General features: G+C 41.4%; 1 protein-coding gene across 3 annotated transcripts in view; it reads left to right on the top strand.

Moving 5' to 3' along the window:
- The window catches only part of KLRG1 (killer cell lectin like receptor G1), a 45,840-nt gene that overhangs the window by 5,638 nt on the left and 14,277 nt on the right, over positions 1-25,925 (top strand). Inside the window, exon 2 of one of the 3 annotated variants that reach the window (XM_075553108.1) lies at positions 23,384-23,434. The exons of 1 other annotated variant lie outside the window; for it this stretch is intronic. Coding sequence is in view for 1 of the 2 variants with exons in the window: in XM_075553106.1 (XP_075409221.1) it covers positions 23,347-23,434 (88 nt within the window). In the remaining variant the exon portion in view is untranslated. Of the gene's footprint in view, positions 1-23,346; positions 23,435-25,925 lie in introns of those variants that run through there. One more of the 3 variants, XM_075553106.1, reaches the window with a different exon arrangement.

The raw sequence follows: 25,925 nt of genomic DNA, 5'->3' as shown, positions 1-25,925 counted from the left end.
AGGCACGAGGTTGTGGCGGGGGGCTACTCAATACGGACTGGTTAATTCTTGAATTACTCTGTCTCAAACAGTGTTTAAGCATGGTGGAGAAATAAGAAGACACTTGAGCACTCTATCATGATCCCTTTTGTTCTTTTCAGATGGGAAACCAAATCACAATCACTTTTAGATACACCTCTGAGATGCATTCTGACAAAAACCACGACAGGTTTTGATTCCCAGACCCTAAAAATAAACAGACTTCTATTCTTTTGCAGTATACATAGCTTGGCCTTGGTATCAACTAGATAGCAGGGAAATCTGGCTTGAAAATGGCAATCTAAATTATGATACCATCTTACTAGACTAGTTTTGCAAAAGGCAAGGAAAGTGAACAGAGGTTTCTTATATGCTGGCTTTCATAGCCCTGTGAAATGCTTCCCAACTACGTAAGGCTTGTTAAATGGACCCTTCCTTCTTGTAGACTTTGGGGGAAAAAATAAACCAGAAAGCCAGCTCCCACTCTCCCACATGGGACCAAGGAGACACAGCCTCCTTCAGGCCGAGTCAACACTGCCTGATACAGATCTTTTTAAGTTCCAGCGAAAGCAAAGCAGCAAGGCAGAGCCCGAGCTGCTCCTTGAGGAGAATTCCCCAGGGCAGGTGGCATATTCAAAGTGTAAGCCCTGTTCACTGGGCAAGACTTCTTACTGCCATGGAGAGAGTAGAACTGCCCCAGTGCATTTCTGAGATTGTTTACAGCAGTAGTTCTCAACCTGTGGGTCTCAATCCCTTTGGGGGTTGAACGACCCTTTCACAGGGGTGGTTTAAGACCACCGGAAAACACGTATTTCTGATGGTCTTAGGAACTGAGACACCGCTCCTCTTATCCTGTCCACCCACACGCAGATACGCCCACAGACGAGTACCCGGCGTGAAGACCGTTACCCATGGTACACCATGCTTCAAGACAAAATTTCATTTATTTGTCATTAGAAATAAATATTTCACAATATATAATTACATATTGTTTTTGTGATTAATCACTGTGCTTTAATTATGTTCAATTTGTAGCAATGAAAATACATCCTGCATATCAGATTTTTATATTACAATTCCTAAGAGTAGCAAAATTACAGTTATGAAGTAGCAACAAGAACAATTTTATGTTTTGGGGGGGGTCACACAACATGAGGAACTGTATTAGAGTCATGGCATTAGGAAGGTTGAGAACCACTGGTTTACAGGATTAGAAAGCCTCATCTTTTTTTCTTCAGAGCAGTTGGTGGTTTTGAATTGCTGACTTTGTAGTTAGCAGCCCTATGTGTAATCACCTACACCACCAGGGCTCTTGATTCAGGACTTAGGCATAAATCAGGGAGTTTTACAGATATCCCTAGCAAGTTCATTATGAAATTTGAAGTTAACTCTGATCTTTGACTTATCTTGGAAAGACTTTAATCTAATCTGATCTTTCATGAGGCTTTAAACATTTTAAGAGTGAAGATATTAAGAGAAAGGCCTTGGCATATGCCAGTGAAATGCATATTCAAAATGTTCATTATCTGCCCAAGACAGAAGCAATCCCTAATATGCTCCTCATAAGGATTATGATTCAATAGAAGAGACGTCATCAAGAGACCTGTGCTCCTTTGTCTTTTACAAGGAATGCAAGACTCTCAACAGAAACGGAGTATAACAAAAGAGCAGCCATTGACCAAGGGCTTCAGGAGAATCCAACTGCCTTTTTAGAATTCCCAGATTTAGATCCTGGGGATCCCATAGGGCAGATAGTGTTAAAGGATAACTGTATAACTCAATCTGCCGAGACATCAGGAAGAAGTTAGGGATGGCTTTGCTGAGTCCCCTGGAAGATGTCTTAACAACACCTTCCTCAGTGCTCTATGATAGAGGTCCAGAGGAGGAGAGGCCCTCAAAGAGGAGAAATGAGCAGAAAAGGCAGATTCTCCTAATAGTGCCCCCTCCAGGGCAGTGGCCACAAAGCTTACTGAAAAGAACATCCAGAGAGAGGTACTCCCAATGGGAACTGCCACCGATGGGGCGTGGGTGGGGGGCAGGACAATGAAAGGGAGAATGTTCTCAGGTGAGAAATCCCCAGAAGCCATGTCCTCTATGCCAAAAGTTTGGCCATTGAAAGGGGGATGACCTCAAGGGCCAGAGGGACCTGACTGCTGGGACCCTCTGCTCTGGTTGGCTTCCACTAATAGCATCCCCATCAACAGGATGGAGCCTTGAATAACTCTTCAGATGGTTGGAAAGCCTGTTCATTTTCCGTTGGACATGGGAGCAGAGTTTTCTGTATTGACCTCGTATAGGGGACTTCCCTACCTTCAAAATACCATAATTCAGGGCGTGGGCTGTATATCCTGGGCAAGATATCCGACTCCTTAATTTCCTATGGAGAGTCAACACCCTCTTTTGGTTATGCCTGAGTGTCCTACTCCATTATAAGGGAGAGACATTTTTTTCTCAACAGTTTTGTTGGCATATAATCCACATATCATATAATTCTATAGTTCAATCACAACAGGAAGAGTTGTAAAATCATCACCATTATCAGTTTTAGGGGAGAGACATTCTAAGCAAAGTCAGAATTAAAATGATCTTTTTTGTGAATATTGAGGAACCTGTTCCTATTTGACATCATTTGTCAAAAGAGAATCAGGTGACATTAACAGATAAAAAGACCAGCTTAATAGTCAAGTATGGGCAATGAGAATTTGCAGGGAGGGAGCATTATGCTAAGATCCTTTATGCAAAGATTCTCCCCATATCCCAGAATCCAGAGAAGGGTAAAGGGAATTATTGACACACTGCCAGTGACCTGCACATCCCCCTGTTAACTCGGATTCTACCAGTTAGGGAAAAGGATGGGATCTATGAGATGGGTCAAGGTGTAAGGGCAATTAATGAAGTAATCATTACTACACTTTATGTAGTGCCAAACACTTCCACCATTCCCTCTGGGCCATTCCCTCCCAAACTCAGTGTTGTTGTTGTTTTTTAACTCCCCTAACTTAAAAGATACTCTTTTCTGTATTTGATTACACCCAGACCGCCAATTTCTCTTTGCTCTTGAGTGGGCAGGCCCACAGGGACACAGACAATACTAACCTGGTGTGTGCTCCCAGGTTTTCATAGAGAATGCCCAGCTCTTTGGGCAGGCTTTCGTGATGATCTGAAAGAACTGTCATTTGAATGCGGTGGGTGCATCTTGTAATCCAATAGGTCGAGGATTTTATTATCTGCTCTCCCACGGAGCAAGCAGGTCATAGGCATGTAATATAAACCCCACATTTTCTGGCAGAAAGGGGAATATAAAATATCCCCAAATCAGCCCCAGATCCTACAAGAGGTCTAACGGGTCTCATACTGTGCCCTGGAAAGAAACAGCTCTCATTTAATAGTGTGAAAGCCACCCTGAGACTCTCTGAGACCACCTCTCTGAGACAATTTTGAGCATCCCTGGGACTCACTGGATACTGCACACTGTGTATTTTGGGTTATGGTGATAAGGCCAGACCCCTTTATAATGTCTTAAAGGAGAACAGCCACCCAGGACCCACCAGCCTATATTGAGAAGAGCACAGAGCAATTAAAAAAAGGCCCTAATACAAGGCCAAGCCCTAAGCCTACCAAATTTAGAAAAGCCCTTCCACCTACATTATGGGATACAGAAAGATTTCTCCCAAGCGTCTCCCCCAAATATATGCCAAACCTAAGCTGTTGCTTGCTATACATGGGGGTTCTCATCCATCTAAAGCAATCAGACTGTATAGTCTGTCCCACTCTAAGTAGGACCCACTCCCTTCTGATAAGCTTAGTGGATTGCTCCCTTGAATGAGAGCCTAAAGACAAGGTTGAGGCCACTCAAGGATGACCAAGGTTAGGCTGCCATAGTGAGTCTAGGGTCCATCCATCTTTTCACACGTGTACCCCTAATCCCTCTCCTTCCTATTGCATGTACACCACTAGATCATCCCCCTCCTATTGCTTGCATTGCCTATGGCAAAACCTCTTCCTGTTGCATATGTGGTCATCTGTAATCAGCGGGGCTTGGTTAGAAATAAATTGTCTCTCCTGCCTTCTCCTCCTCTCAAATCTCCACATGGACCTCCAAGAAGGGCTGAGGTGAGGATGATACCATGAAATGTGTCTAATTCCTTCATTTTACTCTCCTATCTTCTACAACTTTACTATAATATTGATATAACTGTACAGTTGCACTACCGAACCCATGATAGTGTTAGGGCCTGGTTTCCCCGCACAGTACATATTACTGAAAAAGAAAGGGTGGCATTGGGTGTTTTAACCTAAGCTCTAGAACCCTCTAAGTAGTCTGTGAGTTACTTTTCCAAAGAAGTACACACAGAAGTGACTTGATGGTGGCCACATTGAAAATATCTCCCAACCGAAAGACCAAACTTACCACCATTGAATCAATGCCAACTCATAGTGACCTTATAACAGTGGTTCTCAACCTTCCTAAATGCCGCAGCCCTTTAATACAGTTCCTCATGTCGTGGTGACCCCAACCATAAATTATTTTAGTTGATACTTCATAACTGTAATTTTACTACTGTTATGAATTGTGATGTAAATATATGATATACAGAATGTATTTTCATTGTTACAAATTGAACATAATTAAAGCATAGCGATTAATCACAAAACAATATGTAATCATATATGGTGAGCTATTTATGTGTTTTCCAATGGTCTTAGGAGAGCACTGTGAAAGGGTTGAGAACCACTGCCTCTGTGAGTTTCCCAGGCTGTAACTCTTTATAGGAGTATAAGGCCTCATCATTCTCCCAAGGAACAACTGGTGGTTTCGAACTGCTAACCGATCAGTAGCCCAATGCGTAACCACTATACCATTAGGCCTCCTACAATACACCAACCAGCTTGGCCCTTTATTAAATACTAAAGGACTCCACTGGTTTACTAATCATTGCATGCTGGCCTACCAAGTTGGCTACCAAGTGACTTTAACTTGACCAACCCTTTTCTTTATTGACACTTTGACTAAATATCAGCAAACACTCCAGGAATAATGCAGTCATCCCCAACCTATTCCAAGCCACTGTAGGCTATGAGCCAGGCTCTCATGTATTAATAAAAACCTAGAAAAAGGGGTCTCTAGTCTCCCCACTCTCCCCCCAGTGCCTCATACAGTCCCAGCCACAGCCACAGCCAGTAACACCCCAGGACTAAGCAGATGGGTGCTCCATCCAGACGGAAACCTGACACCCTGCACAATCTGAAATGAACGAGATCAAAGGCACTAACTGGACCTGCAAGCCACTGCATGCTTGCTAGTACTCTTTAAAAAGGCCAGAGGAGGATAACTTGCATGATGAATCTTTTTTGTGATTTTGCATTGTGCCCCCATCAGCTGTAGCTCCTTTTATTGCCCCACTACAATCAGCAGTTAATCTGTTGGCGAATACTTGTTTTCCTCAACAATTTTGCTGGCACATAATTCATATATCATACAATTCATGAGTTCAATCATTTCAAGAAGAGGTCACCACAGTTTTGAACATTTTCTATTCTTGTATTCATTGTTATTAGCACCCCATACCGCCACCCCACTCGTACTCCCCCAGCCTCCCCTACCAAAGAAGCAAGCAAGCAAAGACTAACAACAATAACAAAGCAAATGGATAAAAGCCTCAAAAAAAGAAGCAGAAACCATCAAAAATTAGAACAAATCTAAATGGATCATAATGGAAAGCGAGTGATAAATTTCAACCTAGCTGCATCTGTGACAATCTGCTTCCCCATGCATTCTGCATGATTAGCTAACATTACTTAGAACAGGTTGTGCTGGATATCTCTGCAGTGGTTCTCAACCTTCCTGACGCCACAACCCTTTCATACAGCTCCTCATGTGGTGGTGACCACCCCCACCATAAAATTATTTTCATTGCTATTTCATCACTGCCATTTTGCTACTGTTATGAATTGGGTAACCCTTGTGAAAGGGTCGTTCGACCCCCCAAAGGGGTCGCAACCCACAGGTTGAGAACCGCTGCTTCAGAGGCTCTAGACCAGTCTGGGGAAGCATGGCCAGCTCCTTGAAGCTTTAGGCCCAGACAGAGGGATTCAGTATTGCTCCACCCCATCTAGAAATCGAGATATACATGTGTGCATAACAAAGAGGGCCAGTTTATAGCGGCTTGTCCGTAAAGCCCAGGCCCCTCTGTCTCCACTTCCCTGCTTTCACTAAGGGGATTCCTGTAGGAGCCCTAAGCGATTCGTCCTGCAGGGCGATAGCGGACATGCATTTTACCAGAGGGAAACTTTCCTTCTTCCCAGCTCCTCCTTCGGGATTCAACTGCTTCTCCCCTCCCTCCAATATTTCTATAGATCAGAGACTAAATGACAAGGGAGGGTGTCCCAAGGGTGGCCTCTAGGGTGCGCACATTCACCCCTGATGGCAGACTGACTGAGGAGGTCTAAGAACTGATCATTACTTCTTTCTTTCCAGAGTCTCAGAAGGAAGAGCTTTCATTGACACTACCAGGCATGTCATCTTTTGGGGAAGATTTACATGACAGTCCTTCTACTAACATATATTTCCTGCATCAGCTCTCTAATTTACTTTTGGGAAAAAAAATTAGTTGTGGGGCTGAATATTGTGTTCAAGAAGCTCTGTATTGGCAGAAGGTCTGTATCTCAGTGTTTACCAACCAACTGGACAAGGCCCTGCCCTCTGGGATATGCTGTGTTTAAGATAATCTGTTGCCAAGGGCACCACTCCCATGGATCAGTGTTCTGGCAAGAATTGCAGGGACTGCTGCCAGAACTGCTCGAGTGGTCTCTGCAGGAAATACATAATAACCTTTCTTTCAAACTAGCACAATTCCACATCGAGACCACTAATCATTCATTCATTGATTTGGAGGTACAAAGCAATTCCCTAGTGGCAGTTGTCCAGAAATGGCCAGCCCTAGACACTCTGGCAGAGGCTCCAGGTGGAATTTATACCGTGCTCAAAGGAGAAGGCCACTTCTGGGTAAAACAAACAGATCACATCCAGGACCATATTTGCCAGTTTCTAGAATGAGAACAGGGGCTCCTGGTTACTACCTTTCCTGGACCCCTTAACATCTATTATCCTTTCTTCTTCTTCTTCACCTTCTTCTCCTTCTCCTTCTTCCTCTTCTTCTTTTTCGACCTTGTGCTTTTAATGCCTTTTTTCCTGTTTGTCTCTTCCACATTAGAAGCTGTGAGGCTACAGATGATGGTGGAGCCAACATACCGTACTCCTGTCTCCTGGGTCTCCCTGCTACCACACTCCATGCAGATTCTTTCCTCTCCCCCCGCCTTGCCCAACTAGGCAAGGTCAGCTCAGCTCTATGTCCCTGTTTAGCAGGAAGTAGTTACAGAAGGATAAACTTTGCCCCTCAACTTCCAAAAGAATTGGATAGTATGATTAGTGGGAGGAATGTTAACTAGACAGAGGTGATGATGGCAGGAATCTTAACCAAAGACAGGGGGAGACCTGTTTCCCTACATATCTCTCCAGCATGAAGTAATGTGAAGAGCAGACATGTTAGTCTGGGTAGACTAGAGCAACAAATTCATAGAACACTCATATGTGTATAAGAAAGAGCTTTATATACAAGGGCAGTTGAATATTGAGAAAACATCCCAGTCCAGATCAAGTCCATAAATCTGATATTAGTCCATATGTCTGATATCAGTCTATAAAGTCCTCTTCAGACTCACGAAACACATGCAATGACGCCAAATGCAGGAAGGTCACAGGCCAGTGGGTTGAAGGTCTTGTGGATTCAGTTGCGGTGTAAGAATCTCAGTGCTGGCCAGGGGCTTCTACGTGGCTCCTCTGGCTCCAGGGCTCTAGCATAGATCCATGTGTCTTCTCAACAGAAATTTCTCACAGGGAGTGAGTGTGTATCCTGGCTCCAGTGAGTTATTTGTCTCCTTAGTGTCTCCAAATGAGGTCATCAAGCGGCAACCTGATTGACAGGCTAAATCCACCCCTTCACTTTCAGTCTCAAATTGACATCAGATTATGAAACTACCATAGCAGATAAGACACCTTTCCTTATCAATGAAAGAGACCAGTGAGATAGCTATGTTTATTGTGCCAACCTGGCCGAAAAACACATGTGGGGTTAATTGAAGGGTGTAGAGATAAATGGCTCGATAAGCCTCGACTTTCGAGTTCTCGGGTCTCTTGTTTGTGATGGTCAGACCAGGGTGCAGCTGCCTTAGCCATTCCCTGCTTCAGATGGCAAGGCCCACTTCCTGCAAGACATTCCCGAGGAGAAGCCGCATGGACCTACCCCGATGCAGGCCTGGGTGCTGGAGCAGACATTTGGAGACCCCTGCCACTGCTGCTTACACATTCACTGATTCGGCGTCATAGTGTATGTTTTGTGGTGGAGGGAAGATTTTGTGGATTGGTGTCGTACATATGGGTTAATGTTGGACTTGTGGGCTTGAGCAGCACTGGGTAGGGATGTTTTCTTGATGTACACTTACCCTTTATATAAAACTCTCTTATATATATGAGTTTCTGTGGATTTGTTTCTCTAAAGTACCCAGACTAACACAACTGGTGATAGTGAACAGGCTGGGTAGAGAGAGACAGAAGGTTCACACCACCTTTACAAGGACTAAATAGATGCTTAGGTTTTGTTTTCAGTTTCTGAAATACATATGTTTCTCTAAAAATTTTGAAATGATCATTTCTGAGTTATGTAGCTATTATATTAGACTTTCCTCTTCTATAGTGATGAGGAAAGAATCCAGCACAATGTGTCCAATCATGGGTCAGACAGTCCGACCACTGAATAATTTAACAGGTACTCATTCTAGTTCTACCCAGTGGAGTTTAGCAGCAAAGCATTACAATTCTTGGCCCCCATACCACCTATGTGGACAACTGCCCCTCCCCCAGAAGAATTTGCTTTAGAGGACAGCACTGAAGCTGCAGCTAGGGGTGAGGGACATGTCTGATTAGAGCATATGGGAGCAAATGAAGGGGAAGGAAGAGAGAGTGGAGCACATCCTGGCCCACCAGGCCTGGAAGACGATATCCCCATTCTGAACAGCCAATGCACAGAGTGGACCATATGGCTGATCCCACTACCAGACACTTCGTCTCTTGATGGCCTAGGGCCCTAAGGGGTACAACTCTGGAGACTCAGTGTTGGGACTGGCCCAGACTGACCCTGTGACACCGAGGCAAACCACTAAAGGCACATGACAGAACACCGTGGGAGCAGAGTAGGGAGCCCTGAGGGAGTACAAAGGACAGACTCTGGGGCCAGAGTGTGGCACCCCATTGGACCTGACTGAAGGACAGGCCTAGAAATAAAAAAATCAAACCTTGATCTATTTACAGATTTTTCTCTCTTAAAATTTTTTTTTCTTTTAATTAATTTGTTCTTCTATGGGTCATTGGTTTTCTTTTTTGTTGTCATTGCTGTGTTCTCATTCATTGCCTATCTTGCTATGGCTTTATTTGTGGTGCATATTATTATCTCTACAGATCTATCTAGATAAGATAGGCTGGATGAATAGTCTGGAGGAGAAAACAACGGGACCAATGGTTCCGGGGGTACAGGGGAGAGGGGGAGGCGGGGGTAAGGAGGTGGTGCTGACCAAGCCAGGGACAGGGGAGCAACAAGTGATCCAAAACCGTGGCAAGGGGGGTGTGAAAGGCCTGGTAGAGATTCAGCAAGGGCAAGGTAACCAAGAGAAATTACTGAAACCCAAATGAAGGCTGAGCATGATGGTGGGACAAGAGGAAAGTAAAAGGAAATAGAGGAAAGAACTAGGTGACAAAGGGTGTATATAGAGCTCTAAATACTGGAATTTGCATATGTAAATACATTTATATAGGAGGGTGGGGAAATAGATGTATGTGCATATATTTATAGGTTTAGTATTAAAGCAGCAGAAGGACATTGGGCCTCCACTCAAGTACTTACTCAATGCAAGGACATGTTGTCCTATTAAATTGGCATTCCATGATGCACACCTTCCCTGCACGATTGCTGAAGAAAAATGTGTGCATAAGCAAATGTGGTGAAGAAAGCTGATGGTGCCTAATCAAAAGATATCGTATCTGGGGTCTTAAAGGCTTGAAGATAAACAAGAGGCCATTTAGCTGAGAAGCATCAAAGCCCACATGGAAGAAGAACACCAGCCTCTCTGACTACAAGGTGTAGAAGGGACAAGTTATCAGACATCAAAGAACTAAAAATCATATCAGTGGGTGCCCACCTTCCCGATATGATCAGTGAAGACAAACGTGTGCATAAGCAAATGTGGTGAAGAAAGCTGATGGTGCCCGGCTATCAAAAGATACAGCATCTGGGGTCTTAAGTGATTGAAGATAAACAAGTGGCCATCTAGCTCAGAAGCAACAAAGCCCACATGGAAGAAGCACACCAGCTTGTGACCACGAGCTGTTGAAGGGATCCGGTATCAGGCATCAAGGAACAAAAAAATCAGATCATTGTAAATGTGGGTGAGTGCAGAGTGGAGACTCAAAGCCCATCAGTAGGCAACTGGACACCCCCTTACTGAAGGGTTGTGTGGAGGAGATGAACCAGTCAGGATGCAGGGTAGCAACAATGAAACATATAACTTTCCTCTAGTTCTTAAATGCTCCCTCCCCTCCCACTATCATGATCCCAATTCTACCTTAAAAATCTGGCTAGACCAGAGGATGTACATTGGTACAGATAGCAACTGGGAACACAGGGAATGCAGGACAGATGATTCCTTCAGGACCAGTGGTGAGAGTGGCGATGCCTGGAGGGTAGAGGGAATGTGGGGTAGAAAGGGGGAACTGATTACAAGAATCTATGTATAGCCTCCTCCCTGGGGGATGGACAACAGAGAAGAGAGCAGGGGGAGACGTTGGACAGTGTAACATAGGACAAAATAATAATTTATGAATTATGAAGGGTTCATGAGGTAGGGGAGTGGGGAGGGAGGGAGAAAATAAGCCGATATTAAGGGCTCAAGTAGAAGGCAAATGTTTTGAGAATGATGATGGCAACAAATGTACATATGTGCTTGATACAATGATGTATGTATAGATAGCTTATAAACCCCCAATAAAGTGATTTTTTTAAAAGCATTAGAATTCTAAGCTATTTTGAAGATTTACTTACTTTTAAAGTGAAGTTGGGAAACTTACTGTAAGACACAACATTTGGAAATTCAAGTTGTTTTGAAATACTAAATTATCAAACACCTAACATGGTTTATAACAAGCCTTAAATGTCTTTAAATATATGAGAATATTAAGTGAAAATTCAATTTGTGATATTTATATTTTATGCTCATGCTGAATTAATTTTCCTATAATAATATGTGAGGCTTTCTACCCCCCTACATATTTATAGCCTTGGAAAATCACAAGGGCAGATCTGCTCTGCCATACACTGATGATATGATTTGGAATCAAGTTTGGTGGCAATTCTACTTCCCCCCCGTATATTTGATAAGGTTTTTCTTTTTTTTGTTGTAAGTAATTTACATATAAGTCAACAATTCAATCATTTAGACTCTTAGATTTTGAGTCTTGAGACAGGGGAGGTACACTAAGAGAAGCAGACAACAGCAGAAGACTCCTGCAAGCAGAGTAACAGTCTGCATTCTACCAGGTCTCTTAGACTAGCTCAATACCCTTTGGGGTTCTTTGAAAAGCATCCCTTTCAATAAATTCACTCTTTCTGCTCAACTTTTTTCTCTTGAGTCTGGTCTGAATTTTGTCTCTTGCTTGTTTCTCTCCTGTAGAGAGACAAGAACTGAAGGAGGAGGTGGAGAGACACAGAATTACAAGCCGTGTCTGTGTGACACTCACAGATGCCTCCCTGTACACGTGCAGAAATGGCACGGGGCCATGGTCGACCTCCTCTGGCTACACAAGGGAGAAGGAGAATCCTGCTCCATACCAGTCCCAGGCCGATTGCCACTAGACCGAGTTCAGACCAGCCTCTTCCTCCATCCCCTTCCCCTGTTCTGACACCCACTGTTGCCCTCACAGCATTTTACTTCTCTGACTGCATCCCAAAATTTGTTTCAATGTGTTCTCTGGATTCCCCACCACCCCCTTATAACAATATTTTTTCCTCTGTGACTGACTAATTCAATTCACCATAATGTTTTCCAAGTATCTTGGCATAGTGGTTATGCGTTGGGTTTCTAACGGCAAGGTCAGCACTTTGAAACCACCAGCTGCTCTGTGGGAGGCAGATGAGGCTCTCTTCTTTAAGGAGTTAGCCTTGGAAACCTGCAGGGGGAAGTTCTCCCTTGTTCTATAGGGTTGCTATGAGCCAACAGTGAGTTGAGTTTATAAAATTTTCCAAGTTCATCCATGCTGCGAAGTGCTTCATGGCTTCATTATAATTACTAATATTACTTTTAGCGATGCATAGTAGTCCATTGAATATCACTACACTTTATTCACTACATTCCAAGCATGACTCTGTTTTTACCACTTTTCCACTAATGTCTTTTTTACTTCCAGGGTTCAATGCAGGACACCACATGGCATTTAGTTATCATGTTCCTGTAATCTCTGTTCTCTGATATTCTCAGTGTGGATATTGTAATTTTAAGGAATACTGGCCAGATTTTATAGAGTACTCAATTTAGAATTATCTGTTATTTTCTCATGTTTAGAGTGAGAATACAGTTTTTTTGAAAAATACCTTCTCATTGCATCTGACAAATATGGTATCTTCCCTGCATTCCACACTCACAATTTCGGTTTAATATGAGAAATTATGGGGTACATGGTTATCACCCATTCTTATTGTTGGTGATGCTACTCTTCTGTGCTTGGTGGAAGGAGTGTTTGCCAAGTTTTTCCATTGTTACATTCCTTTTTCCTTTAGCCATGCTTTAGTCTTTGGAAGTGAGTTGCTAAGTCTTACCCACATAAAGGGAATTAATTTTCATATCACTAGGGAATATCTATATCTACTATTTGCAACCCTCTTTAAGGATTAATCCCGCCCATTTATTCATTTATTTATATCAGTATAGACTTGTGGTTTTTGTATTTAAATATTTCTTTGTATTATAATTTAATGCTGTTGTTATTTATGTTGTTGTTCAAATTGTTCCAGCTTTGACCATTGGGGGTGCTTTCATGTTGGTTCCTAGGCCATTCTTTGTTATTTTATTTCCCACAGTTTTATTGTCATACAATTTTTATATTGCGATAGTTTATTGTACCAGCCTGGCCGATAAACACAAGTAGGATTAATTGAAGGGTGGAGAGATAAATGGCTCAGTGAGCCTCGCCTTGCTAGTTCTGTTCCCCAATTTAAAGAGTACACGACCTGTAGGACGCCTAGCTTGTGGACTGTGTCGCTGTAAGTTAAGGTCCCTTTAAGCACACACGATTGGAATGCTCATCTCTGGAGCTGGGGACCGACAGTTGGTGACAGTTGGGGACCTGCCTTGCTGTTTGCTTCCTTGGTGTATATATAGCTCAGCTCTCTCTACAGAAAAGGGACTGGCGGTTCTCAAGACTTAAAGGACTGCTAGTGTCTCACTCTTTATAATTTAACTGTTAATTTCTTGTATTATCTATTGTATATAATTTAACGGTTCATTTCTTGTGTTATATATCTATCTTTATAAATATATTTATATATAATTACTAGCAATCTGGCTTTGTCTCTTTAGAGAATCCTGTCTAACACATTTATCATATAATCCAATAGCTCAATCACATTAAGAAGAGTTGTACAATCATCACCACAATCAATTTTAGAAAAAAATCTTCATTTAAAAAACTTTTCTCTCGTGAATTAGGTGAAGGTTTATAGAATAATCAGTTTTACAATCAATGATTTATACATATTTTATTTCAGTTCAATAATTGCAGTCTCTTTAATGTACCATTTACTTATCCCACTCCCTCCCTGTGTTTATTTCCATTCTTCCCTCGTTTCCTTCATGCTGTGCTCATCATTATTAGCTCCCCATTTTACCCCAACCTCCCCTGCCATACTGCCAAGGAACCATTAACCCAGTTACTATAGAATTCCCTATCTTAGATTTCATTTACAGAAAAACATTTTTACAACACCCCCAAATTAACAAGAGTAACAAAGCAAAACAGATTAAAAACCTTAATCCAAAGGAAAGCAGGGAATATTACAATTAGAACACATTTAAATGGATCATGTTGTTGTTAGGTGCTATTGAGTCAACTCTGACCCACTGTGATCTTATGCACATATACACAACAGAATAAAATACTGCATGGCCTTACCCCATCTTTTCAATTGTTCCTATGCTTGAGCCCATGGTTGCAGCCATGGCGTCAGTCCATCTCATTGAGGGCCTTCCTCTTCTCTTCACTGCCCCTCCACTTTACCAAACATGATGCCCTTCTCTAGAGACCTGTCTCTCCTGACAACATGTCCCAAGTGTGTAAGACGAAGTCTCACTATCCTTGCCTCTAAGGAGCACACTGGACATACTTCTTCCAAGACAGGATTGTCCTTTTAGCAGGCCCTGCTACTTTCAATATTCTTCTCCAGCATCACAATTCAAATGCATCGATTCTTATTCAGTCTTCTTTATTCAATGCTCAACTTTCACATGCAAACAAAGCAATTGACTATCCCATAGCTTGAGTCAGGCACATCCTAGTTGTCCAAGTAAACTTTTGCTTTTGAATATTCAAACTTCTTGTGCAGCAGATCTACCTAGTGCAACTCATCTTTTGATCTCTTGGCTGCTGCTGCTTCCATGGATGTTGATTGTGGACCCAAGCAAGACCAAATCCTTGACGACTTAACCTTTTCTCCATTTATCATCATGCTGCCTATTGGTCCAGTGGTGAGGATTTTGTAATCCACACTGAAGGCTGCAGTCCTTGATCTTCATCAGCAAGTGCTTCAAGTCCTCCTGACTTTCAGCAGGCAAGGTTGTGTCATCTGCATATCACAGGTTGTTAATAAGCTTTCCTTCAATTCTGATGCCACATTCTTCTGCACATAATCCAGCTTCTCTGATTTTTTGTTCAGCGTACAGATGGAATAAGTATGATGAGAGGTTACAACGCTGTCGCACATCTTTCCTTCCTTTAGACCATGCTGTATTCCCTTGTTCTGTTCATATAACTGCCTCTTGATCCATGTACAAGTTCGTTATGAGCGCAATGAAGTGTTCTGGAATTTCTACTCTTCTCAAGGTTAGCCATAGTTTATTATGATCTACATAGTCCAATGCCTTGACATAGTTAATAAAATACAAGTAAACTTCTTTTTGGTGTTCTCTGCTTTGAGCCAAGATCCGTCTGACATCAACAGAGATATTCCTTGTTCCACGTCCTCTTGTGTATCTGAGCTGAACCTCTATAGTTGCCTGGCAATGTTCTGCTGCAACCATAATTGGATGATTTTTGGCAGAATTTTACTGGCATGTGATATCAGTGATATTATTCTATAGTTGGAGAATCTATTGGGCTACCTTTCTTTGGAATGGGTACAAATGTGGATCTCCTCTACTCATTTGGTCAAGTAGCTGTCTTCCAAATGTTCTGGCATAGATGTGTGAGTGCTTCCAGTGTTTCATCAGCTTGTTAAAACATTTCAATTCCTATTCCATCAATTCCTGGAGCTTTCTGTTTGGCTAATACTTTCAGTGCACCTTGAATTCCCTTCTTCCTTCAGAAGGGAGATCAAATGATAGGCTGCTGTGGGGGGAGGTCAGACCTTGCAGGCATCCTTCCTGGGGATGATCAGTTGCCAGACTGAAGTGGGCCCCACTCCCTGCTCTTAAGGACAATGGACAGGCCTGCAGTCATTGATTTGGTTCCTGTAGGTGGGGTTTACACCCTACTGATAATGGTTCCTATGGAGATCCAGAGAACAGATCAAACCCGCTCCATGACATCCAAAGTTAAGCTGCCATCCTGACTCTAGGATCTGCCCATCTTGTCATGTGTATCCCTAGATTGTCCCCATTCATTGCTATATAACCCAAGTGCAATCCCTTCCTGTGATGTAGGTCTTTACCTGTAATCAGTGAGCTTGCATGCCCCCAAAGGTATCAATAGAGGCCTCTCTCTCTCTCTGCGCCTCCTTTGACCTCTCTTCTCCAGTCCTCACTCCCCTGTTCCCTTTCCCCTTGTCCTCCTTCCCTTCCCTCTCTCTCCAAGCGGGGCTGAGGTGAGCATTGCTACCATGGAATGTGTCTGACTACATTATTTCAATCTCTCTTCTGTCTCTCATGCTCTTAATGACTTTAATATAACATTTATATATCTCAACCATACAATTGTGCCTATCGAACCCAGGATTAGTGGTGGGGGGCTGACCCCCACCTCATACCACGGGCTGCTAAAATTTAACCTAACAGTATTGGCAGCAATCCACTATCCAATGCATTCTGCATGATAGAAAGGCTGTTCACGTCCTTGGTCCATGGTCAGAGGGGATTCATTAGAGGGGTAATCTATGTGTATTTCCCGTCATTTAAAAAATGTCCCCCAAACTGAAATAGCTTTAAATGGGGCAAAAGGGAGATCAAATGATAAGATATTACATTTTAACATAACTGTGTTTGCCAGAATATGTTTATAATGCTTTCTGTCTGATAATGGGGCTATTCAAATCCCTCAATTATGATCAGAGGGAATTTATGGGAGATTAAATCCATATGTGGACGCTGCAAATGAACTTTGGACTTCCACTGTCACCCATAGCCTTCTGAAAACCAGATGTTCACAATTTAAACTCTGATACCATTTCCTCTTTTAGATTTGGATGATTTTATTTCTAATCCTTGGGTAATGTAGGCTGTGTGCTTCTTCTATGTGGACTTAGTTGATTCTTCACTTACATGGCTACGTACTTTACACAGCCTTTAAGACCCCAAATACTATTCTTTCTGATAGCACCATCTAGTTTCTTCACCACACTTTGCTATAGCACTCATATCTTCACTGATCTCTTCATGAGGATGTGTCCTATGCCATTCTGACATGCCCCAAACCTGTGGTTTATTTGTGTATATGTGTGTGTGCACGCACACATGCACATATGTGTGTACCTCCTTATTTCATGGTACCACATAGTCTTCTGGGTAATTCTCTGTGTATCTCTTTCTTGTCAGTTACTCTCTCTTGCAAATCCCACCCATTTACATAGCTCAACACCTTCCATCTTCGTTTTAGGCACCCTGTGGTATTGCCCCTCTGCTGAGAATTCATATTCCTGTTTTGTGCCAGAAATTGGCCCCAGCTTAAAAGCCAGATGATCTTTGGACTCACCTTTATGTGTTTCACTTCTCTAAAGTGAAACTCTGCTGTTTTTTGTTTTATGCCCCTAAATACTTGCTTCCTGTATTTTGCCTGGAAGAGGGTAACCATATTACTGTCATAGTTAGAAGCATAACGGTTGTCTTTTATTAATATGCTCTCTGTGCTTCTCTTCTCTGTTCTCTGTCTACACACTCTATCTTTTTATTTAGTTAGTTTTATTTTTTTAGAGATAAAAGTTTGTAAATGGTTACCAAGATGTGGGAGAAAGAGGGAATGGAAATTATTGATGAAAGTGTCCTGTATTTCTGTTTGGGGTGATGTAAGACTTTCCTTTCTTTTTATTTTGCATTGAGTGAAGGTTTACAGAGCCAACCAATCTCCCACTTAACAACACACACACACACACACACACACACACACTTTGTTTCATTTCACTGACTGTCTCTATTTTACTTCCTCCCCGTGGTTCTTGTTTCCATTCCTCCTTGCTTCCCCTTTCTGAATTCTGTCCTAAGGTAAGTGCTGCCCTTTCAACCTCCAATGGTTAACCATCCTAAGATGTACTTGTCCTGCCTTGTGAGAAACTAACACTGAGGAAAATATAACGAGGACTACTATATTCCCTAACTCATAACAGAGGGAATCTGGAAAGCTAGTATTCCATGGTAGGAAAGCCTTCACTTTGGTTGTTAGAGATCAAGTCCAAGTACACTATCCTGCTTTAAATATCGTTTCCAGAGATTCTCCTCTAATAGCTTTGCTACCTGAAAGTGAGCACATGGTTGATTATATCTTCCTAGTGAGGCAGACATCCTTTTGCTCTCTCCTCCCACTGTGTTACCCATCTCCCCCTCATACCTTCCTTCAATACAGGTATTAGGTTTCCTCACCTGTGAGCTCAGGGACCTTAATGTAGTTACCACCCACCTTGTGATGTATATAACTACGGAATATGCATCCCTTATGTCTACTATAAATATCCCAAGATAGTAAAGAAGCTCTCCTCCCAGTTCCACATGGAACATCAAGAGGGCCTGAGGTGAGCATGCTCCCATAAATGTATCTGACTCCTTTATTGTACTCTCCCTGTCCTTTCTTTCCTGTCTTCTATGACTATTGTCTTTATATATTATATAAATATAAATACTATGATCTTTATATATTAAAACTGTACAATTGAGCCTACTGACCCTTCGGTTATTAGAGGCTGGTTTCCTCTAACACTGCCTCCCAAGTTTTATTCTTCCTGTAGACTTGTCTATTGTTTGAAAGAAAATTAGCCAGGGGTGGGAGAGCTTATTTCCAGAACTAGTGTTTGCCGAGGACTCTAATCTGGAGGGTTCCACCAGTCTCTATGTGATCAGTAAACCTTGGCTTAAGAAAAAATTTAAATGTTATGATTTTGAGTTTTATTCTACATTCTTCTTCCACTCTAAGCTGGGCCTTCTTTTGTGACCCGTTTCACAGCAGTTGATAGTGGTAGCCAGGCACCATCTAGTTCTTCTGGCTGGAGAATGATGTTAATACGGATCATCAGTGCATTGAAACAATTGTTTTCATGTATCTTCAATTTCTATCAGTATTCTTTCCCCCAGATATAGAGAGACCAATAGTTGTGCCTTAGATGGTTGCTTACCAGCTTTTAAGCTTAAGTTAGTGCCTAAACACAAAGGCATCTGACAGAGCCCTGGTTTCGTGCTAAACCTTAAAATCAGTCCAAACACTAGCTTGAGTCTCCACATTCACTTTCTGACCACCAAGCTGCTTAAGTGAAACCTAGGAGATGGGAAAGGGCAGTAGTCCTGAGCAATCTCCTTGGTAATTCAGGAGGGCAGGGAGGAGCAGGCTACTTAGGGGAAAGATAGATGTAGGAGGAACATAGACATCGAATAGACAGGAACACAGACAAAGACTGGATACCGTATATACTCATGGATAAGCTGAGTTTTTCAGCATATTTTTGTCCCATCCTACGGGTCATCAACAACGTGGATACCTGAAAGAGGGACTGGGAATGAAGATGGGCAAGAGATGCGGAGAGATGGAGGCAAGACAGGAATCTGATCAAGCCTCATTTATTGAGCTGAAAGCAGAGGCTTAAATAGCCAGTGAAGGGTGGGCACCATTACGTCACATGGAAATAAGGTACAGCTGAGGTAGCCAATAGTCGTGCATCTCTCAAGTAAGGAAGAAATGGCGGGCAACTGTGATCGAACAGGTCAGTATGCTAATGAAGCATACCAAGGGCCTGGGGGGAAATGCCACCAGTCATGTATTGTCCAATGAGCATAGCAGCTGCTAGTGAAAGCACCAATCCTAGCAAGGGTCAAGACAGCCACCATCTGGCGGGTGAAACAAAGGCAGTAAAACTACCGGGGCACAGTTTGTATGGCAGGAAACTGAGAGTGAATTCATAAAGGTCGTACATGGCTTAAATCCAGGGTAGGGGGACATGCAGTTCCCTACATATTTTTTTTTATGCTGAAAAGCTTCCCTTGGCTTATACTCGAGTGAGGGTCCCACTTACCTGTTCTCTGGTGCAGTGCAGGTGTTCTCTGGTATCGCCCGCTCATCTGCTGGCGCCTGCAGCCTCTGCGGTTGGTCTGACGACTGCTGATATCACCATTCTTCTTTGCTCCTGCACGCCAGCAGCCTCTGTGTTGTCCGTGGTGTACTGGGCAAGAACCTGCCCGCTTCTGTGTGCTGGTACCTGGGGCGCACCCATCCTTGTCAGGTGAATGTCAGATGTGGCCGCTCTGCTTCTCCCGCGCTGTGACCAATGACCTAACTTTTACAGTCTTACTCGTGCTTGGTCGCGCCCCCTTGCTCCGCCCAAGCATTGCTGAATACAAGTACTGGTATATTTCTGGTCTTGGATATACAGTATGTTTATTGATAGTACTTAGTCTGTTATATTTTTAATTTTATTTTCTTATTAACCCCTGTCTGAACCCAGTGTTGACCATGCTTGCATAGAGCAGCTGGTGTTAAGGCTCATAATATGCATGCTGCACACTGCATGCGCTGTGTTACTGCATGCGCTGCGTTACTGCATATGTATGGGAAGTACTAACGCAACACATGCAGTCACTCAGTGCATACACAATGCAGCATGTATCTTATGAGCCCTAACACAGGCTGCTCTATGCAACCAGTCGTGTCATCACATTCTGGAACATCATCAGCCTGCATTAGGCCTCAAACCATACAAGCTGTGCTGTGTACATGCAGTAAGGCAGCGTATGCAGTAACACAGCAGGTATATTATTGATACCATTTTGTTTTTGTTGACCCTCTTTTCCACTTACAGAGTTCATTTACTGTTTTTCTTTGAAATAAATGTTAAAAAACATTTGACCTACTGATGCCTCAATTAATGTAATTTTAATGGTATCTATTTTTATTTTGAAATTTATCAGTAGTTGCTGCATTTCTCACCCTAGACTTATACTCGAGTCAATAAATTTCCCCAGTTTTTTGGTCGTAAAATTAGGTGCCTTGACTTATATTCGGGTCAGCTACTATTCGAGTATATATGGTAGGTAAAGGAGGAACCTACACAAAGGATAAAGGTAGATGTAAGGAAATTCCCCTTCAAGACCTGGATATGCAAATAGAAGAGAGCCCTCTCCTTTGTCCTCCTTAATTCTGGCCTAATGGATTAACATAAGGTCCCTCCTGACTGTCTTTATTATAAAACATTTGACAATGGCTTGGCAAAGTTATAGTTTATTATTTATTTGTTAACTGTCTTATTGGCATTTCATCCACATGTCATATAATCCAATAATTCAATCATATCCAGAAGAGTTGTACAATTATCACCACAATCAATTTTAGGACATTGTCTTATTTCTCGTACTCATTGTGATTCATGTAACCTTTTAAAATTGTATCAAAAATGTACATAACAAAACATTCTCCAATCTAACATCTACATGTATAATGTACATGTACTCTTTGTGCTGTACAACCGCATAGATATCCTTTTCCAAATTATTCCACCACCATCAACATAACCTCGATGTGTCCTCTGCAACCAGTCTTCTTCCTTTACCCATGGTAACCATTGGTCAGGTTTTTTTAAAAAGTTGTTTTCTTGACATTAAGTGTATTAACATATCATATACTTTCATAGCTAAACTGCTTTTAAAAACAGTTGTATATATCTCATCACAATCAGTTCTAAAGCTCTCTCCCCCTCCAGCAAAAGTTACAATTTGTATTTATCTCATTGATCTTAAGAATCAAGCCACTACCAACTCTGTATAAAAAGGTCAAAAATCTGAATGGCTTTCTGGGTTTAGTCACAATTAGCTTTGATGGTGTGCCATTCCTTTTCCCATCCCTCTCTTCCCCTTTATGAATATGCCAAATAAAATTTTGTTTCCCACCACTGTTATAAATCTCGTAATGATTTTCCCCCTAGGACAAGGTCCCAGTCACTAATCAGCAAAGCAGGATGTAGAACTTTGTCTTTATGGGCTATATTATGTCTTCTGTGTGTACATACCTTCTCTTGAGGATCTTAGCTATTCTCAAAGTTTCAGTTCCCTTACCTTACACTTATTAACTCTTTATCTACTAGAAGTAAATTATTAACTTTTTGCATATCTTTATATAATTTATTCCACTTTATAGTTGTCTTGACTGGTGGTGTAGTGCGTTATGCTAACCACTACCACAGTTCAACAGTTCAAAACCACCAGCTGCTCTGTGGCAGAAAGACAAGGCTGTTTATTCCTCTAAAGAGTTAGTCTTGGAAACTCACAGGGGGCAGTTCTACCCTGTTGTATAGGGTTGCAATATGTCTGACTCATTGGAAATGAGAGTAGAGAAAGAGTTGTTTTCCTAGTCTGGTTAGACTAGAGAAAAAAATTCATAAACATGCATATGCATAAGAAAGAGTTTTATATACAAGATCAATTGAACATTGAGAAAGCATCTCAATCCAGTCCGTAAGTCTGATACTAGCCCATATGTCTGATACCAATCTATAAAGTCCTATTCAGACTCACAAAAACATGCAATAATGTCCAATGCAGGCCGATCACAGGTCAGTGGGTATAAAGTCGCAGGGGTCTCTACGTGGCTTCTCCAGCTTCAGAGGTCTGGTTCCATCAGGGTAGGTCCATTTGGCTTCTCCAGCTCAGGACACTAACATAGTTCCATGTGTCTTGTCAGCTGCAGTGTCTCCCAGGGAGTAGCAAAGAGAGAGAAATGTCTCCTGTCTCCATGGATGAAATACTGATTTCCCAGAATTCTCAAGGGAAGGCCATGCCCGCACAGAGGCCTCATTGGCTATGATCTGATTGACAGGCTAGACTCCACTCCTCCACACTTAATCTTCAAATTGACAAACGATTATGTATTTACCATGGTTGTTTTTGCATATAAAAAGAAGACAACAAGGAGAGAAATTTTAATGAGTTTCTGGTACCGTGAAGGGTAAAATTTAGGGTCCAACTGGCAGAATGTTTGGGTTAAATGCATATGTTGTATTCACCTATCTGGACAATAGTTCTTTTCTCCAGTGAATCCAGGAATATACAGCTAACAGTCCTGTTTCACTCTCTCTGTCTACTCAAAAGGTCCAAGAGACAACGAAATCAGGCCCATTTGGCACGCTTCTGTTTTCTCAGAAGGAAACAAAACAGAGACAAAAATCTATGATAAAATCCACAACTTAGCATGACACTTATTTTATATCATTTTTCATAATCGAGATATCTGGATTTAAGAGAATTTTCAGGATCAGGCCAGATGGGAAATCAAGTTGATATGTATTTATTGAGCATCAACAAAAGCGGATGGGCAAAAATATTACACTTTACAATATGAATTCCTCTAGGTAGCCCAGGAGTTGAACCATTTCCTGAAATATTACTTCTGTTTTTGTCATGTTGGATTAGAGAGCTGTTGATTTTTTTTTTTTTTAACACAAAACAACCTTCAAGTTTCCTGCTCGCAGTTTAAAGATTGAGCTGTTTTCTCACGGATCCTTATCTCTCCACACTCATACTTTTGCTCTCTCAACTGAATGTGAGAGGGAGTAGATGGAGCGAACTGACAGTTCCATCTATTCCTTCTTAGAGTCGTCTGCTGCTCCCCAAGTTCAGAATGACTTCAGTGAGCAGCGAAGAGGTGAGTGAACCAAGGGCCTATGAGTAGTGGTGCACAGTGGTCATAGGCGCAGGGTGGGTGATGTGGAAGACGTGTGGAGTAGAGGGTGAACAAAAATGCAGGCCCATTCGAGGCAATTCTTTCAGTTCATCTTGAAGTCCATTGAGAATAGGAATGTGAAATTTTGGTTGCGGACCCTGGATATGATCTCAGGACTCAGAGCAGTTCTTTTCTGATCATTCACTTCTATGACGCCATTCTTTATTCTAGGGTAATGCTGCTATTCTTTAGTAAACCACCTGAGCTAAAGCAAGAGCTTTGTTGGGAGAAGTTAATTTTTTTAGTGATGTTTGGTGTGACCTTGGATCAGCTATTTACATTCTAGGCATCTCGGTTTTCCTGACTATGTAACAAGGAGAAAGACAACAGGATTTTTGCTAATGGGTAATAGTAAGATTTTTTTTGTTAGAAAAGAGACAGACTTACCTATCTGCATCTTTCCCCGCCAAGGGTTGGTGACAGGGCACAGGTAACAAGAACACGACAGGTGGTAGTCCCTGGGACTCTTTGTGGATTTGAGAATGAAAAGCAAACAGATAAACAAGTTTTTTTTAATATGGAAACCTGAGAGAACACTAATGAGACAGGCAGATAATAATGTAAACTCCAAAGATAATATTTGATTTTGAATCTTACTTAAGTAGTAGACTCTCAAAGGATAGTGGCTCCAGGTTTATCTTGGCATTGTTATATGGGATGTTCTAGAATTTCCTTCCCTAGAGTCTGCAAGGTCGCAATGAGTTGGCATCGACTCAATGACAGTGAGTTTGGTTTTAAAAGGAGCTCTGGCAGTATTGTGGTTACCCGTTAGGCTGCTAACTGCAAGGTCAGCAGTTGGAAACCACCAGCCAGCTCTGCAGGAGAAACACTGGACTTTTACCCCTCAAAGAGTTCTGCCATGGCCTATAGCGTCACACTGTATGTCAGAATTGACTCATGGCAGCGAGAGCCCTTAAAAGCACAGGGTAGTTATACGATTGATCGTGGGTCATGGGAACACAGGCGAACAGATGGAGTGTATTACAGATCCCTTTCAACAACAAACCAGCTGCTAATAGAGGACGGCATTAAAGGGGATGACATTTGTAGTTGGTTGTCTTTCATTCTGGCCCAGTGAATGTTTCCTGACGTAAGCATGTTTAGGTGCTAGTATAGAAAACTCTTAGGAGTCAGCGGGAGAGGCTGGCCAGACATCTGTTTACTCCAAAAAGTAGATCTTGCGCAAGCGACATGTAAGCCAATTTGTTTTGCCACTGCTACTGCCTAGATCTTTTAGCTCTTCAAAAATCCCTCAAAGATTGACTTCTATTGCTCAGCTTTTAGATTAAAACTAGGCAAATTGCCTTTGAATAAGCAACTCAAGACTTGTAGTAACTACTTTACAAACACTTCAAGAACAATGAGGGGAATAATTGTCACCAGTTATTAAATTATTTAAAAATTCTCCCATATTCCCGTTTACTTTGGGTTTATAAGCCTACATGATTTTATGTAATTATTTTTATGTAATTTAAAAATCTTACATACTTTATTATTTTCTTCATTTATATAAGCTGTCGTGTTGCTATGTCATTTTAATATTATGTTGTTTTAATTGATATCATTTGAAAGCATTGCATAATTTACTAGATCATTTCAATATTCTTGGACATTTAAATTTCTGTTATTATAAATAATAACAGCATTAGACATTTTTATTGTCTCATCTTTTTCTTTTTGTAATATATATCTGTGCCACATTCTAAGGAGTGGCAATATTAAGTAAAAGGAAATGTACATTTTCATATATAAGTTCAAGGTCACAAAGCTGGTGATAAATTGGAACCTGAAAAACTATTTTTATTTTTTCTGTGTAATTTTAGAAAATGTATACACTGTACAAATGATACACTTTTATATATTGCCAGAATGTTCAGGCCTACTGTAGATTTCAAGAGTGTCCTGTTTGGAAATAGGAAATAAGATTAGGAGCTTTAAAAATGTCATTAATTTAAAAAACCTCAAAATGTTACTTAGCATTGTAGAAAATATGGTAATTATGAGAGAGCAAATATAAGAGCATTAAGAAAAAATAAGATATCACTCATAATAACATTTTGTTGCATTTTTATTTTGCTTATATGCTGGTGCTACTATAAACCCTCTAGTCCGAGACTTTTAATATATATATTTCTTGAAAGAAAATTAGAAAAATATTTTTCAAAAAAAATGTTTTTCATTTCACTAAATTTTTTGGATGTTGGTTATTACACAGATGTAATTATGTTTTGGTTCTGTTTTTAATTTTGTATATCTAATTAACATTTATTTTTCTATTGCATTAAATAGTCCTCCTTGGTATAAATGGTTTTGTTTTTATTTTTAGGAATTTATTTATTTCAACAGTTTTATTGACATATAATTCAATGCAATTGTCCAATCCTATTAAAAAGAACCATCACTACAATCAATT

The sequence above is a fragment of the Tenrec ecaudatus genome, chromosome 6 (genome assembly GCF_050624435.1).
Source record: "Tenrec ecaudatus isolate mTenEca1 chromosome 6, mTenEca1.hap1, whole genome shotgun sequence".
NCBI lineage: Eukaryota > Metazoa > Chordata > Mammalia > Afrosoricida > Tenrecidae > Tenrec > Tenrec ecaudatus.
The sequence above is the reverse complement of the archived record's forward strand: the minus strand, read 5'-3'. Positions and strand labels throughout refer to the sequence as shown.